Source organism: Rhineura floridana, chromosome 2 (genome assembly GCF_030035675.1).
Source record: "Rhineura floridana isolate rRhiFlo1 chromosome 2, rRhiFlo1.hap2, whole genome shotgun sequence".
Taxonomy (NCBI): domain Eukaryota; kingdom Metazoa; phylum Chordata; class Lepidosauria; order Squamata; family Rhineuridae; genus Rhineura; species Rhineura floridana.
The window spans coordinates 32,269,791-32,284,239 of NC_084481.1; the positions used below are offsets into that span (position 1 = coordinate 32,269,791).

Here is a 14,449-nt window from a genome sequence, read left to right on the forward strand (position 1 = left end):
GGGGTATGCTGTTGTGCCTTTGGCCTTAGATCTGCGATGCCTCATTCACACATGCAAGCTGCAACTTGATGAAGTGGTCACCAAGTAATGAGCACACTTCCTGAATCATTAGTCCTATAGAAATCAATGGAAGTTATTATAGTAAGGACTGTGCTACGTTTGTAGAAAGCTTTTTTTTTTTTTTTTTGCTCCAGGCTGTCCTTATCTTACCGGAGCATATTTGCAGTAGCAGCAGATATAGTTCCAAACACAGTAAATTCTTACCCAGGATGTTTACTATGTTTACTGATACAGAGACATTCCACATAAAGGTAAAACACCATGAATATTGTGCCTTGAATATTTGGCTCATCTGCTTCATTGCTTCCATTCTGTGCTAGCCCAGGGAACATTTCTGAAGTAAATGGAGTGATTTTAAGCAGCCATTAAGAAAATGGGTCATTGTACAAACCTATTCCATGGAATGAGGCAATTTAGATAAAGCACTAGGGAGAGCCAAATTACATAAATAATTGTATTCACTGTACTCATTTTTAATCTCACAGTGATGCTCTTAGATAAAAATATGGGGTCTAAGAACCCATAAGAGCCCTGCTGAATTAGGCCATCTATTCAGCATCCTGTTCTCACAGTAGCCAACCAGATGCCTCTGGGAAGCCCAGAAGCAGGACCTGAGCATAGCAACGCTCTCCCCCCTTGTGATTCCCAGCAACTGGAATTCAGAGGCATACCACCACTTGATGGAGAAAGGCCTGGAGCCACTATTAAGAGGGCTGACCCCAGAGGGTGGCAAGTTCAGACATTTACTGGAGCCCCATGACCAAAACAGGAGACACAATAAATCCACCCTGGGAAAATATGCTAAAACAAAAACACCCACTAATAACTAAGATGACAAGAAAATATCATTTCGATTAGAACTGTAATTAGAAAAAAACACAATGATGATAATGAACAATAAGCATTACAAAAGACGAAGCAAAGAATACATGCGACAAGGCCTACATTCCCACATGCATACAGATTCCAGAGATGGATTTCTGGGCAACTCAAAGGCCAGGCGGAACCCCAGTACCCCAAGAGTATCATGCTGCCTTTGAAGGCAGCACTCAAGAAGTCTGACTGCCTTCTTACTTATCGGCACCTCTGTCTGTCATTGGCTCTGGCTCCAACTACTGTTGGTCTCGCTTCTTTCCACCCTTCCAGTTTCATTAGATGCCTGCCACCACTGCACTGGACACTGCCTTTTTTTATTCTTTCACTGTGGGTTGTAACTTTGTCCCTGATCCCTCAGATCAGGAGCACCCAACATATTGGAATCCAGCTCTCATCAGATGCAGCCTTCAGCCAACATGGCCAATGTTGTAGTCCACACACCTGGAGGGCACCACACTGGCTACTCTTGCCTCAGATTGTTCTTGCAGAGCCCATGATCACATTACCCTCTCTCACCTTGCGGAGTTTGGCCATCTGTCCTCCTGCCACATAGAAAAGATCATTGAACCTATTTCACCTGTTTGTGCAGATCTGAGGTAAAATGTGCAGTAGAACACACAGCTATATTAAACCATTTCTACCTCTCTATCCTCTTCTTTGGCTGCTGTTCTGATCTTCTAATACCCACAGCAAAGTCTCTCCATTCTCCCTCCAGCCACACAATCAGTTAGAGCTAGGGTTGTCAGGTTCAGGGCCTGAGACTGATTCTGTATCTTTAGGAGAAGAGAAAGTCAGCCAAGTGCAGGTGTTCTTGCAACATTGTAATGGGAAAAGCCACAAGGTGGAATTCTCCCTTCCCCCTGCACAACTTTTAAAGATACAGAAGAGACCTCTTAGAGGCCGGGCCTGGTAACCAAGAGGTCTTCTGTATCTTTAAAAGTTGTGCAGGGGGAAGGGAGAATTCCACCTTGTGGTTTTTCCCATTACAGGGTTGCAAGAACACCTGCACTTGGCTGACTTTCTCTTCTCCTAAAGATATAGGATCATTCTCAGGCCCTGAACCTGGCAACCCTAGTTAGACCAAAGGTGGTCAACATGGTGCCCTCCAGATATTGTTGGGACTCCAACTCCCAACAGCCCCAGCCAGCATGTCCAATTATAAGGGTTGATGGGAGCTGTAATCCAACAACATATGGAGAGCACCCTGTTGGTTACCAGAGAATCAGACAGAAATCTACAGCAAACTGCTATGGTGACACCATTTTAGAATGTTCAGACTGCTTGATTGTAGATTTTATGAATTAATGTTGTCTCTTTCGATTTAATAAGCCAATTTGACAACACTAGGTATAATTTTTTGAATATGTACTATTTTTTAAAAGTATGCACTAGGATAGATGGCACTAAGTAGAAGCAGAACTAGGGATAAGAATCATGCTATAACCCACATTGCCAGGATTTAGCTTGCATGTAATTCTTGTGTGGTCTGGATAGAAAAGAGGGGAGATCTTGGATATCTTTAAATGAGTTAAATACCTGTGATGTTAAAAGCTGTCACCAGAGGGCCACAGACAATAAGGAATACCTTTACTTATTAAGACAATGAAATATATAGGAAGTTAGAACTTGGAAGCAAACTATAGTGGGTGCTACAGTTGTCTGTAACAAAGCCTCAATAGCATGAAAAAGAAGGGGGTCATTAATCCCTGCCCATTGCTTTTCCCCTGAAACTTTCATTTCCAGCTGCCTTTACTCCTGCACAGTGTCGTAGACTTGTGTTTGAGAATCCTTCTCAAATGCAGGTCTGAACCTCTGGCTTGTGTGGTGTGTGGGTGTGTGCATGTGTGCGTGCCTTCGGCTGCAGTCTTATGCATGCTCACCTGCAGGAGTGGTTGCAAAGATTCTCCAGCCAGGCAGGCACAGCATAATTTCTATCCCAGGTAAAATAATGAAAAGCACCAAGACTGGAATCTGAACACTTGGAAGATCAAGCCTTGTTTAGGAAGGATTGGTAGAAATTGTGTTATATTGCTTCTAGCACTTTTTGTTGAATGATAGTATGTGATCCAGTAAATGCTGCATTGCATGCTACAAAAGGGTTTTGATAAAGTCACCCATAGAATGCTCCTTAGGAAACTTGGCAGCTGCAGGATAAGAACCAGGGGCGCAGCACATTCTGCAGCCACCATGCAAAAGCACATGATGGCTTTAAAGTCCTGTGTCAGCCTCCATTTTTCTTGATTTGGCTTGTTGCTTTTTGCATCATCTATGCGCCCTGAGATTCCATCTCTTCTCCTTCTGTATTTATGATGGTTTCTTCATGGACTGGTTGGGGTCCAAATCTGAGAACTTCTGAGAACCCTATGACATGTTTGCAAAACATTTTCAGGACAAAGTTGCTTGCAATCACACTGACCTTAATGCCACAATTGATGCAGACTGAGGGAGGCATCTAGAACACTGTCTCATTAGATGAAGTCAGTTAGTGCAGCCTGGCAACATGGACTTATGTTTGGCTTATAAGTGTTCGACTCTCTTGACCTTTGCCCAACAAGCTTTGTAAGATATAGCCAACTCGGACAGGCCAGGTGCAGAGGGTAGTTAATGACTCATTAAGAGGGTAGTGATGCCAACTGCCTTAAAAAAGCAGTGGTTTTCTCTTTTTAAGAGGTCCTCCCTGGAGGAGTATCCCCAGACTACATACCTGCTTCTTCAGAGGGAGTTCAACCCCATCCAGAACAGGCAATTGACCTACCTCCCAGACAGAGGAATCACCCACCCACAAGGCCTCCATCTTTCCAGGATTCAAGTTCAGTTTATTGACTCTCATCCAGTCCACCACTGCATCCAGGCACCAGCCCAGGGCTTGACTCAGATATAATGGAGAAATAGTTGGGCATCATTAGCGTACTGATGACACCTTGCTCCAAAACTCCTAATGACCACTCTCAAAGGCTTCATATAGATGTTGAACAACACTGGGGAGAGAGTAGTGCCCTGAAGCACCCCAAAGCATAAACACCAGGGGGCTGAAGAGCACTCTCCCAATGCTACTCTCTGGACATGACCCTCCAGGTAGGAACAGAGCTACAGCAACACAGTGCCACCAATATCCATCCCACAGAGTCGCTCCAGAAGAATATCATGGTCAATCATACTGAAAGCTGCTGAGAGATCAAAGAGAAGGACCAGGGTTGCACTCTCCTGGTCCTTCTCTCTATAAACATCATCCTTAAGGACAATCCATCATGATTACAGGAGTGGATTACCTAGGCACATTTCCACCTGGCTTTAGGCCTAGTTTTGGTACCAAAATAGCCTTAGTCACCCTGATTGAATCCCTTTTTCAGGAGAGAGATGGGGGAGTATGATCCTCCTTGACTTTCAGTGGTTTCAGTACCATTGGCCACAGTACCTTTATAGACTGGATCTGTGAGTTGGGATTTGGGGGCACCATGTTATGGTGATTCTGGTCCTATCTGCAGAACCAATAGCAGAGAGTATTAGATGCTGTACCACTGCACAACAACCCTTCTCTGTGGAGAAGAAGGTCTGCATCTTCGTTCTGCCCCTCAGTCTCTCTTCAAAGAATCATAGAATTGCTCCCTAAATGGTCCTGTATATGAGTTATGCATGTCAAAAAGGGGTGTGTGTGTGTGACTTTTTGAACTGTATGTTAACATTGTTAAGATGTGTTTTTAACATATATATATAATCTTGAGTTATATCCAATGGCAAGCCTTTGAATCTTGTCCAATCCCACTGAGATCTGAAATGGTGCCTCTGCCTTGCACTCTGCGCTTGATGTTCACACAAAGGAATTTATCCTCTGCCTTTCTCTTATTATTTGTCAGGACACACCCACACCCAACACACACATACATATACTGGAGATCAGCATATATAGTCAAAATAAATATTTCACTCCCTGCTATGACCATGTGACCATATGTGTAATATATATCCTGCAGATGCTTGGCTAAAATGATGAGAGGCGAAAAATATTTCAAGATCACAGGGCCTCTGTTTATTCAGGTTTTAAAAACTATCTCTTACAGTTTTCCTGTTTCAGTTGTGAGCTGTATACACACAATCCCTTTTTTTCTTTGGTGCTTTTTCTAAGGCGCTTGTGGAAGAATTGTTTGTGTGGACAAATGTTCTTGAATAAAATAACTAACCTTGCCAATTCTTGCTGAATTGTGCTGTTATTTTGTAGACTCCTTCTACCTTCAGTTAATGGGAATGAAGAGGAAAATATTATTACTGAAAATGTGACCTTTCATTTAACATTTGCTCAGCTTTCCGAAGATTATAGTGGTAACCAAGTTTAATGGCATTTGCTCACACTGAGTCCTTAACTATCCTTGAACCTACTTTCTCCATTCCCTCCCCCATGCCCTCTATTTCAGATTGTAAGCTGTTTGGGGGCAGAGACCTCTCTACATTTTACTTATGTAAAAGGACAGGGTGGCATCAGATGCTGCTGTTCCTCTCACAAGATTCAGCAAGATGCCTCAGCTAACGTAAGAGATGGGGAAGAGATTTTTCTCCATTTTCTCCTTCTCTCTGCAGCCCCTTGCTTTTCTGGAGGGTTCCCCAAACTTCTAGAACAGATTTTCATGTGTGGGTAGCACAGGGGTCTGCAGCAGAAAGGAGGTATTGGCAAAAATCATCTTCTCTTTACTCTAATAGAGGCATCTTGCTAAATCAAAAGCTCTTAAAGTGAGTCGAACTGCAGCATTGCATTCCATCCCTAAAGCACCATGTTCCTTCACTTAAATCTGGGATGGGAAACCTGTGACCCTCCAGGTGTTGTTCAACTACAAAGGGCATCATCCCTGCCCATTGGCCATGCTGGCTCAGGCTAACAGGAAGTGGAGTCCAACAACCTCTGGAGGGCCACAGGGTTTTTGTTGTTGTTTTGCCATCCTAGTTTTCACATTCATTTCTGCAACTACAAAGAACAGGAGCTCAAAGTCAAGCCATATTAAACCATAATAGCTCTGTTGAATTGCAAGCGGTAGATTTCACAATGCCAGCTACCATGCTATCCTTTCTACTCCAGAGGATCCTTGGGAAACTGACATTCATTTCTGACTTTTGTCGGAGAAACCGTTCTCTAAACTCCTCCCATAATACTGGGGCTGGCTAAGCCCAACCCTTATATCAGGTACATTGAAGGCCAAACTACATGATGAATCATGTGGTTTACCGTCAAGTGCAGGATTTTTATTACACAAATGGCAGAAGCAGGAGGATCCAGGTTGGGACACTAGAATGTGGGTAGGGGGCTTTAACCCTTTGCCCCCCCACTGTGGTACGGATCCAGATCAGGCTTCCCTCACCTGCCATTTGCACAAGGAGGAAATTCCCATTAAGTCCCAAGAAAAAAACCCTGGTTACAGTTTATGATTAGACTGGAGAGCTTAATCAGAAGCCCAAGTTCAGACAACATAGGAAGCCAAACGTTAGCTCAGTTCAGTGCAGCATAGCATCAAAAAGGACCAGAGAGAAGCAAAACTAGGGGGAAAGGCCATAGATCAGTGGCAGAGCATCTGCCTTGCATGCAGAAGATGCCAGGTTCAGCTCCAGCATCTCCAGGTAGGGCTGAGAGATGAAACCTGAAACCTGGAGGGCCCTGCCAGTCAATGTAAACAATAGTGAGCTACATGGATCAATGGTCTTAAGCCACCTTCCCATGTTACTCTCTGGCAGCCTCCGGGTCTGTACTAAGTCAAGGTTTGGCTTAGTGTGGTGGGCAAACCAGACCAGTAACTGGCCCAAGGCTACCCAATGAACTTCATGGCTGAGCAGGGATGTGAACCCAAGTTTTCCCTGCCATAGTCCAACATACCAAACACTACATCACCCTTTGCCAGCTCACTATTCTATGACCGTCAGCTGATCTGAATACAATGGGTATTATGTTATGTTATTTTATTATTTATGTAAGGAATTTATGCCTCGCTTTTCACTATGGGCCTCAAAGCGGCTTACAGAACAACATACAACTTTTAAAACATAGATTAAAACATCAGTAAGTAGAAACATTATAACAATGTTCATCGTGCTAAGGTTATCTACTACTGCTCTTTATTGTTGGTTCACACACACAGCTGCCTAGATTTTTGGACTCTCGTTGAGGCATGGTTATCAATCCTTTTGGGATATGGCTATGGGACTGTCATGATGAGCGTCTGAACTTCAAATCTACCATCTCAAAGTTGCCCATCCCCTACCAGTGGGAAAGAATTTTGTATTCGTTTTAATGAGAAACTACCTAATTCACATTTCTCAAACCCGTACATGAACTGAAAAACAATTACCCTTCAAAATTTGCACTTCTCTGAATTTTGCAATGCAGTTATCCAACCAACAAATGTGTCCACAAATGCATGTATTAGGGGAAAGTGTGCATAACAATACATGCCCATCAGTGAAAATAACATATTAAAATGTATTATGATAGGGGAAACTGCTTGCAAAAAAATGTGCATATTAGTCAAAACTGCATACAAAAATGTGTACAGTAGGAGAAAGTTGCATGAAAATGCTGTTGAATTTTCATGAGGACTTTTTTTAAAAGCAAATTGCTGAGGAAATGTGGAGAACTTTAAAAATGGAAAGATGAGAAACTGAGAGAAACCAAAATTGACAGATTCGTCCATCCTTACCCATTGCTGCATTTTTTTTAAAAAAAGAAACATGTTAAATGCATAGATTTTGTTTGACCCAGAATGCATCTGCCTGCATGAGCAGGAGCATTAAAATGCAGCCACGGTCCAGTTAGAAACATAAGGAGCTGGGGCCGAAACCAGAAGAACTCCAAGTGTGTGGGTGTACATGCTTTGCATTTATTTTAATAAACACCCCCAACATCCTCCCCAAAGGCAAAACAGGAACAGTGTTTTACTATGCAAAGCTTCTAACAAATACAAACAGTCTCCGATAAACTAGGGGAAAGTGGAATTCATGGAATCTAGCAGCAAGCAACCCAAGTCTGAACATGTTGCAAATGCAGTGTTTCATACGGGACGAGAGATCTGTTTCCATTAACTCTTTAGGGAATGGGGGGGACATCTGTGAATGCAGCCTGAACTTAGTCAGACGGACTTTGTTCATCGTGTTTCCCATACATTGTAAAGCATGTTATAGCGATAGCGTGGGGAATTATCCTGAACGCAGGCAGGGCCACTGTGCTCTAAACAGGAAGCTCTGCTATTGCCTCATTGCAGCTGATCCTCTGGAATCCCAACGCCTCTCCAGAGTAAAGAAGGGCAACCTCAGAGCAGTGCAGTCACATCAGGCTGTTGCAGCTGTATTAACAGCTCAAGCAGCAAGCTCAATTACATTTCTCCTATTGTCTTCTCTCTTTCTCTCTTCCCCTCTGCCCCCAAGGCATTACCTTCTGGAGCCAAAAGGGGAAGAAGCAAGCACAACATTCCCTCAGGAATTCCCCCTTTTGGGGCAACGTTCAATCGGCGCTGAAACTGCTTGGTGAGTAACTAGTAATATTCGGTCCATTTAAAAATGTTTATTTTGCTAGATAAACATTTCCCCACCTCCCAGGTGGATTTCAGATTGGTGGTGGTGGTTCTTTTTAAATCTGCTCAGCGTGTGTTAGATACAGAAATGAAGACTGTAAGTCTCTGCATGTAGACCTCCGAGGAGTTGTTCTACGTGCGTCTAAATGTAAAGGGGCGCTGTGGCAAAAAGACGGAATCTCTGTAGTGCTTGAGGAAAATAAATTATTGTCCCATGCTTTCTACTCGGACACTTCATTTCCTTAGCTCTGCCCATGCAGCACAATCCTAAAGCATATACTGCTCAGAAATAAGGCTCTCTGGTGTAATCCCTCATGTAAGCGCTCCTGGGATTCCAGCCTTGATAAACATTCAGCACTATGATAAACTCCTGAAAAAGCAGTTTAAAGAAAAGCCATTGGGGGAAAGGAGTTATTCTGGCAACTACGTGCACACTTTAAGGCAGCCTTTCCCAACCTTTGGGTCCCCAGATGTTGTTGGACTACAACTCCCATCAGCCCCAGCCAGCATGGCCAATGGTCAGAAATGATGGGAATTGTAGTTCAGCAATATCTTGGGACTCAAAGGTTGGGAAAAGCTGCTTTAAGGCATGGGTAGCCACTGGGTGCCCTCCAGATGTTGCTGGAGTACAACTCCCATCATCCTTGACTGTTTTGCCTGAGGTTGATGGGAGCTGTAGTTTCACAACATCTGCAGGGTGCCATCTTGGCTCTCCATGCTTTAAAAGCAATACAATATAGAAAGGATTGGACTGGGGCTCAAGAGAGGGAGCAGCCCAGTTTTATACATACCTGTTATGGACAAGTTTATAAAGGCAATCATTTGGAGCAGGGCTGGGGAACCTGTAGCCCTCCAGATGTACTTGGACTCCAACTTCTATTAGCCCCATCCAACATGGGCAACGGTCAGGGATGATGAGAGCTGTCGTCCGGCAGCATCTGGCATGCCACATGTTCCCCATCCCTGATTTAGAGACAAGTAAGGATTGGTTCACATGCCAAGTAAGCCTATGTAAGTCTACTTAGAAGTAAGGATGGGGGGAGAGTCAGCTTGCATTTAAAGCTGAATTTATCATATTCACACCTTCCAAAGCAATATGAGAACCTACACACATCCATCCTTCAGAATCCACACTTATCTCAATGTTGTGATGCAGTTCTCCAACCAATGTTTACATAAACTCATAAACTAGATTAAAGCATGCATACAAAATAAATATATTTGTGAAAATAACATACAAAATGCATTATATTGGGAGACATTGCTTGCCGAAATGTTTACATTAGTAAAAACTAATGTGTTTATTAGGAGAAATTTGCACTAAAATGCTGAAGAATTTTCATGAGTATTTTGGCAAAAAGTAGCTGCTGTTTGACATGTTAGATAAAAGTTTCATATATATTCTGGTCCTTGAAGAGCTATGCTTTTCCCAATGGAGCAAATAGCAACGTGGGAGGGCTAAACTGCCCCTTCTGTCAGCACCATAGCCCAAATCCAAATTGCCCTCCCCAAGCTGCTTTTTAATTCGCCTATTTTAAAAAATGAAATAGTGAGACTATTTAGATGTAGCAGTCTTCCTCTAATGAACCATGGTCAAGAAACAGCATGGTACCTGCATGCTCCTACCTCCCTTTGCCCACACAGTGGAACAGAACAAGGATGAGTAGCTGGTGGCCCTCCAGATGCTGTTGGATAGTCCAACTTGGACTCCAACTCCCATCAACCCCAGCAAGCACAGCTAATGGTCAGGGGTTATGGGAGTTGTAGTCCAGCAGCATCTGAAGATTCTCCACCCCTAGAGCAGACGTTTTTCAGGTTTATTGAGCCATAGTTTCCCATTATCATTGACTCTGAAATGCCCTGTGAAATCTGATCCTGAATCTCCATTATCTAGTTTGGTTCTTAGTAGACTTAATACAGGACCATAGTCATGGGGGTGGGAGCTTGGCTTCCTCAGGAATATTGAAGTCCTTTCCCCTGGATTTTCAGCACTCATTAGAAAACAAACACAAATCTCCTTATTGTTGAAATGAGGAGAAGTGTAAAGGCAGCATTCTATACAACGGTATATCAAGAATTAAATTTGTCTTCTAGAATAATGGAGTGGAATTTCATTGGGGCAATAACTATGCATTTATTTGTGGATGTTCAAAAAACATAGTTACATTATATTAAACATTAATAACAAAATACAATTTTAAACATATTGGTCTTTATCCAGTTAAGTCATACTCAGTGTAGAACCACTGAAATAGGCTTCTGCTGGGAGGAAGGGCAGGATATACATACATAAATAAATAAATACATGGCCATGATTAACCATTGGTTTCAGTGGGTCTGCTGATGCAACCCACAGAACTTAGGCTACCTGTAGTAGCTTCTGGCTGTGCTGCCATGATTTCCCTAAGCTGTCTACTCCATGTGCTTTTAGCCTCCCCCTCCTGCAATACTTCTGGCTATGGACATGTCTGTGTTTATTTATTTATTTCATCCCATTTATGAGTCGCTTCCCATAAAATTTCTCAAAGTGATTTCACAGTAAAAACATTAACAATGAAAAACAGTTCCATATGTAAAACAATTAAAAACAATTCCAAATATAAAGCCAATTTCTGACTGAACACAGATACAGACTGGGATAAAGGTCTCCACTTAATAAGCATGTTGAAAAAGGAAGGTCCTCAATATGCTTCACAATTATTATAGAGGCAGTGCCTGCCTGATATGCAATGAATGAAGTTCCAAATAGGGCTGAGTCCCAGATTCAGCTGAGGTGTGAAATGAATCAGACCAATTTGGGGGGTTCCAGGTATTGGTCGAGTCAGGTTGAGACAGCTCCAGATCGCTGTGGTTTGGGTCAGGCAGCCCAGAGCAATCTGAGGCTGTTGGGGGTGGGCATCAGGAAAGAAGGAGAAGGGGAAAACCTGCTAAGAAGACCTACCTTCTTCCTGGGAAAAGCTGTTGAGCAAGGGAATGGATCCTTCATGGTACAAGGGTGCTGCTTAACAAGCAACTTTTCTGATCCCACAGAATTGAACCCCCTTGTTCTTGCTCCAGGGGAAGGAGATGCAACATCTCCTTCCCCCAACTCTCCCTTAAAACGTTGCCCAAACACCCAGGCCCTTTCTGGGTGTGAGACAGAACGGGAGTAGATGTGCCTCGTGTGAAAAATAATTCTCGTAGAGGCCTACTGGGATAATTGGCTCAGGTAGGTTTTGTTGGTGGGCTCTTGTTGGGCCCATATCAGGTGTTTAGGAGGAGTCTTACTAAGGAGGGACATGGGTGATGCCACCCCAATTTCGGTGATCACTGGTAGAGGGAAGTATAGCCATGGGGAGGTGATGAATTACCATAGAAGATGAGGGCAATGCTATCTACGCCTTGTTCCTAGCTGCCACTCCTCTCATTGCTCATCTGCTGTGCCCACTGGCCTGTGTGTGTTGTTTAACGCCAGATCGGTACACAATAAAACCATACTCATCCATGATTTGTTCGTGGATGAAGGTGCTGATTTGGTGTGCATTACCGAGACCTGGGTGGGTGAGCTGGGAGGAGTTGATCTGACCCAGTTTTGCCCACCTGGATACTCGGTGCAACACTAGCACAGGCTGCAGGGACCGGGGGGGGGGGGAGCTGTGGTCTACAGAATTTCCATCTCTGTCACCAGGAAACCTCTCTGTCTTGAAGCTGGCTGTGAGGGCCTGCACCTGGTGTAGGGCCAAGGAGACAGTAAACTAGGTTGCTGTTGGTGTACCATCAACCCTGCTGCCTGGCAGCTTCTCTGACTGATCCGGTGGAGGCCAGCTCAGCTGTGGTATTGGAGGAGCCCAGAACGATAGTCCTGGGTGATTTCAATGTCCACGCTGAGGCTGCCTGTAGTGATCCAGCTCGGGACTTCATGACCTCCATGATGACCATGGGGCTGTCTCAAGTTGTCACTGGTCTGATGCATAGGGCAGGGCACACCCTTGACTTGGTTTTTGCTCCAGATGGAGGAAGGGGTGGTCCAGAGATGAAGGGGTGGATGTCACCCCATTGTCATGGTCAGACCACTTCCTAGTGAAGTTTAGACTTATGGCTCCGATCCTTCCCTACAGGGGTGGTGAACAGATTAAAATGGTCTGCCCCTGGAGACTAATGGAATCCACAGGATTCCTGAATGCCCTGGGGGAGATCCCAGTAGATAGAGTAGGTGACCCTGTTGAAGCCCTTGTCATGCTGTGGAACAGCGAGGCGCATTGGGCTCTTGACACAGTTGCTCCCGAGTGCCCTTTCCGGCATTGTGGAGCCCAGTTTGTACCTTGGTAAACCAGTGAGTTAAGGGCAATGGGACAGGCTGGACAATGGCTAGAGCGCAAGTGGTGAAAGATGTGCTGTGAGGCTGATCAGGCACGAGTAAAACATCATAACCATGTCTATTGTGTGGCGGTGAGGGCGGCGAAGAAGGCCCACTTCTCTGCCACCATCGCATCCTCATTTAGCTGTCCAGTGGAGCTTTTCCGTATTGTCAGGGGTCTGTTGACATCAGGAAATTGAGTTTTAGACCCTTTAGAGGCCCGCTGTGAATTGTTTGCAAGGCACTTTGAGGGTAAAGTTGCTCGCCCCCGTAGCAGTCTTGATGCCCCCTCCACATCTACTGTAGTCCCCAATGAGGTGTCCAGTGTAACATCTGCTGCAACCTCTTGGGAACGGTTTCAGTTGATGTGGCCTGATGATGTAGACAAGGTGCGTATGATGATGCCGCCAGCAACATGTCTTCTCACCCTTGCCCTTCTTGGCTTAATAAAGCTTGCCAAGGGGGGTTGACCGAGTGGATCCCCTGAAAGAGGCAGTGATCTGACCATTCCTGAAAAAGCCCAACCTGGACCCATTGGTCTGTAACAATTACCGACCAGTCACAAATACCCACTTCTTAGGGAAGGTGATTGAGAGGGTTGTAGCACAGCAATTGCAAGTACTCTTGACCCATTTCAGTGGGTTCAGGCCTGGTTATGGGACTGAATCAGCCTTGGTTGCCCTGACAGATGACCTTTATTGGGAGAAGGACAAGGGGAGTGCAACCCTGTTACACTTACTTGAGCTCTCAGCGGCTTTTGATAGCATTCACCATGGTATCCTTCTGGGCCGATTTGGCGAGATGGGTATTGGAGGCACTGTTTTACAGTGGTTCCGATCCTATCTCCAAGGTCATTTTCAGAAAATAGCATTGGGTGATTGTCTTTCAGCCCCCTGGCAATTGTGCTCAGGGGTCCTGCAGGGTACCATCTTGTCCCCCATGCTGTTTAACATCTATATGAAGCCCTTAGGAGAGGTCATCAGGATATTTGGGGCGAGGTGTCAGCAGCATGTTGGTAATACCCAGCTCTATTTCTCTTTAACATCTGAATTGGGAGAGGCCATGCAAGCCCTGGACTGGTTCGTGGACTCATTGGTGGGCTGGATGAGGGCCAATAAACTGAGTCTGAATCCTAGCAAGACAGAGGTGCTGTGGGCTGGTGGTTCCCAAGTTCAAATAATTGGTCAGTTGCCTGCTTTGGATGGGGTTGTACTTCCTCTGAAAGAGCAAGTCTGTAGTCTGGGATTGCTCCTTGATCCGTCTTTGTTGCTAGAGGCCCAGGTGACCTTAGTCTAGAGTGCCTTTTACCAGCTTTGGCTCGTAAGACAGCTGTGGCTGTTTCTGGACCGGGATAGCTTGACCTCTGTTGTCCATGCACTGGTAACCTCTAGGCTCAATTACTGTAATGTGCTCTATGTTGGGCTGTCCTTGAGGTTGGTCCAGAAGCTGCAACTGGTGCAAAATGCAGTGGCAAGACTGCTCACTGGGGCAGGGTATCGCCAACATGTAACTCTGCTGCTGAAAGAATTGCACTAGTTGCCCATTTGCTACCAGGCCAAGTTCAAGATTCTAGGTGTACAAAGCCCTATAACAGCTTGGGACCAAGATATCTGAAAGACCGTCTTATCCATTA

General features: G+C 44.7%; 1 protein-coding gene across 1 annotated transcript in view; it reads left to right on the top strand.

Moving 5' to 3' along the window:
• Positions 1-14,449, top strand: part of TFPI (tissue factor pathway inhibitor) — a 117,728-nt gene that overhangs the window by 44,048 nt on the left and 59,231 nt on the right. The window contains exons 4-6 of the mRNA XM_061612686.1: positions 30-84; positions 195-252; positions 8,265-8,433. Of these exons, the coding sequence (XP_061468670.1) occupies positions 30-84; positions 195-252; positions 8,265-8,433 (282 nt within the window). The remainder of the gene's footprint in view (positions 1-29; positions 85-194; positions 253-8,264; positions 8,434-14,449) is intronic.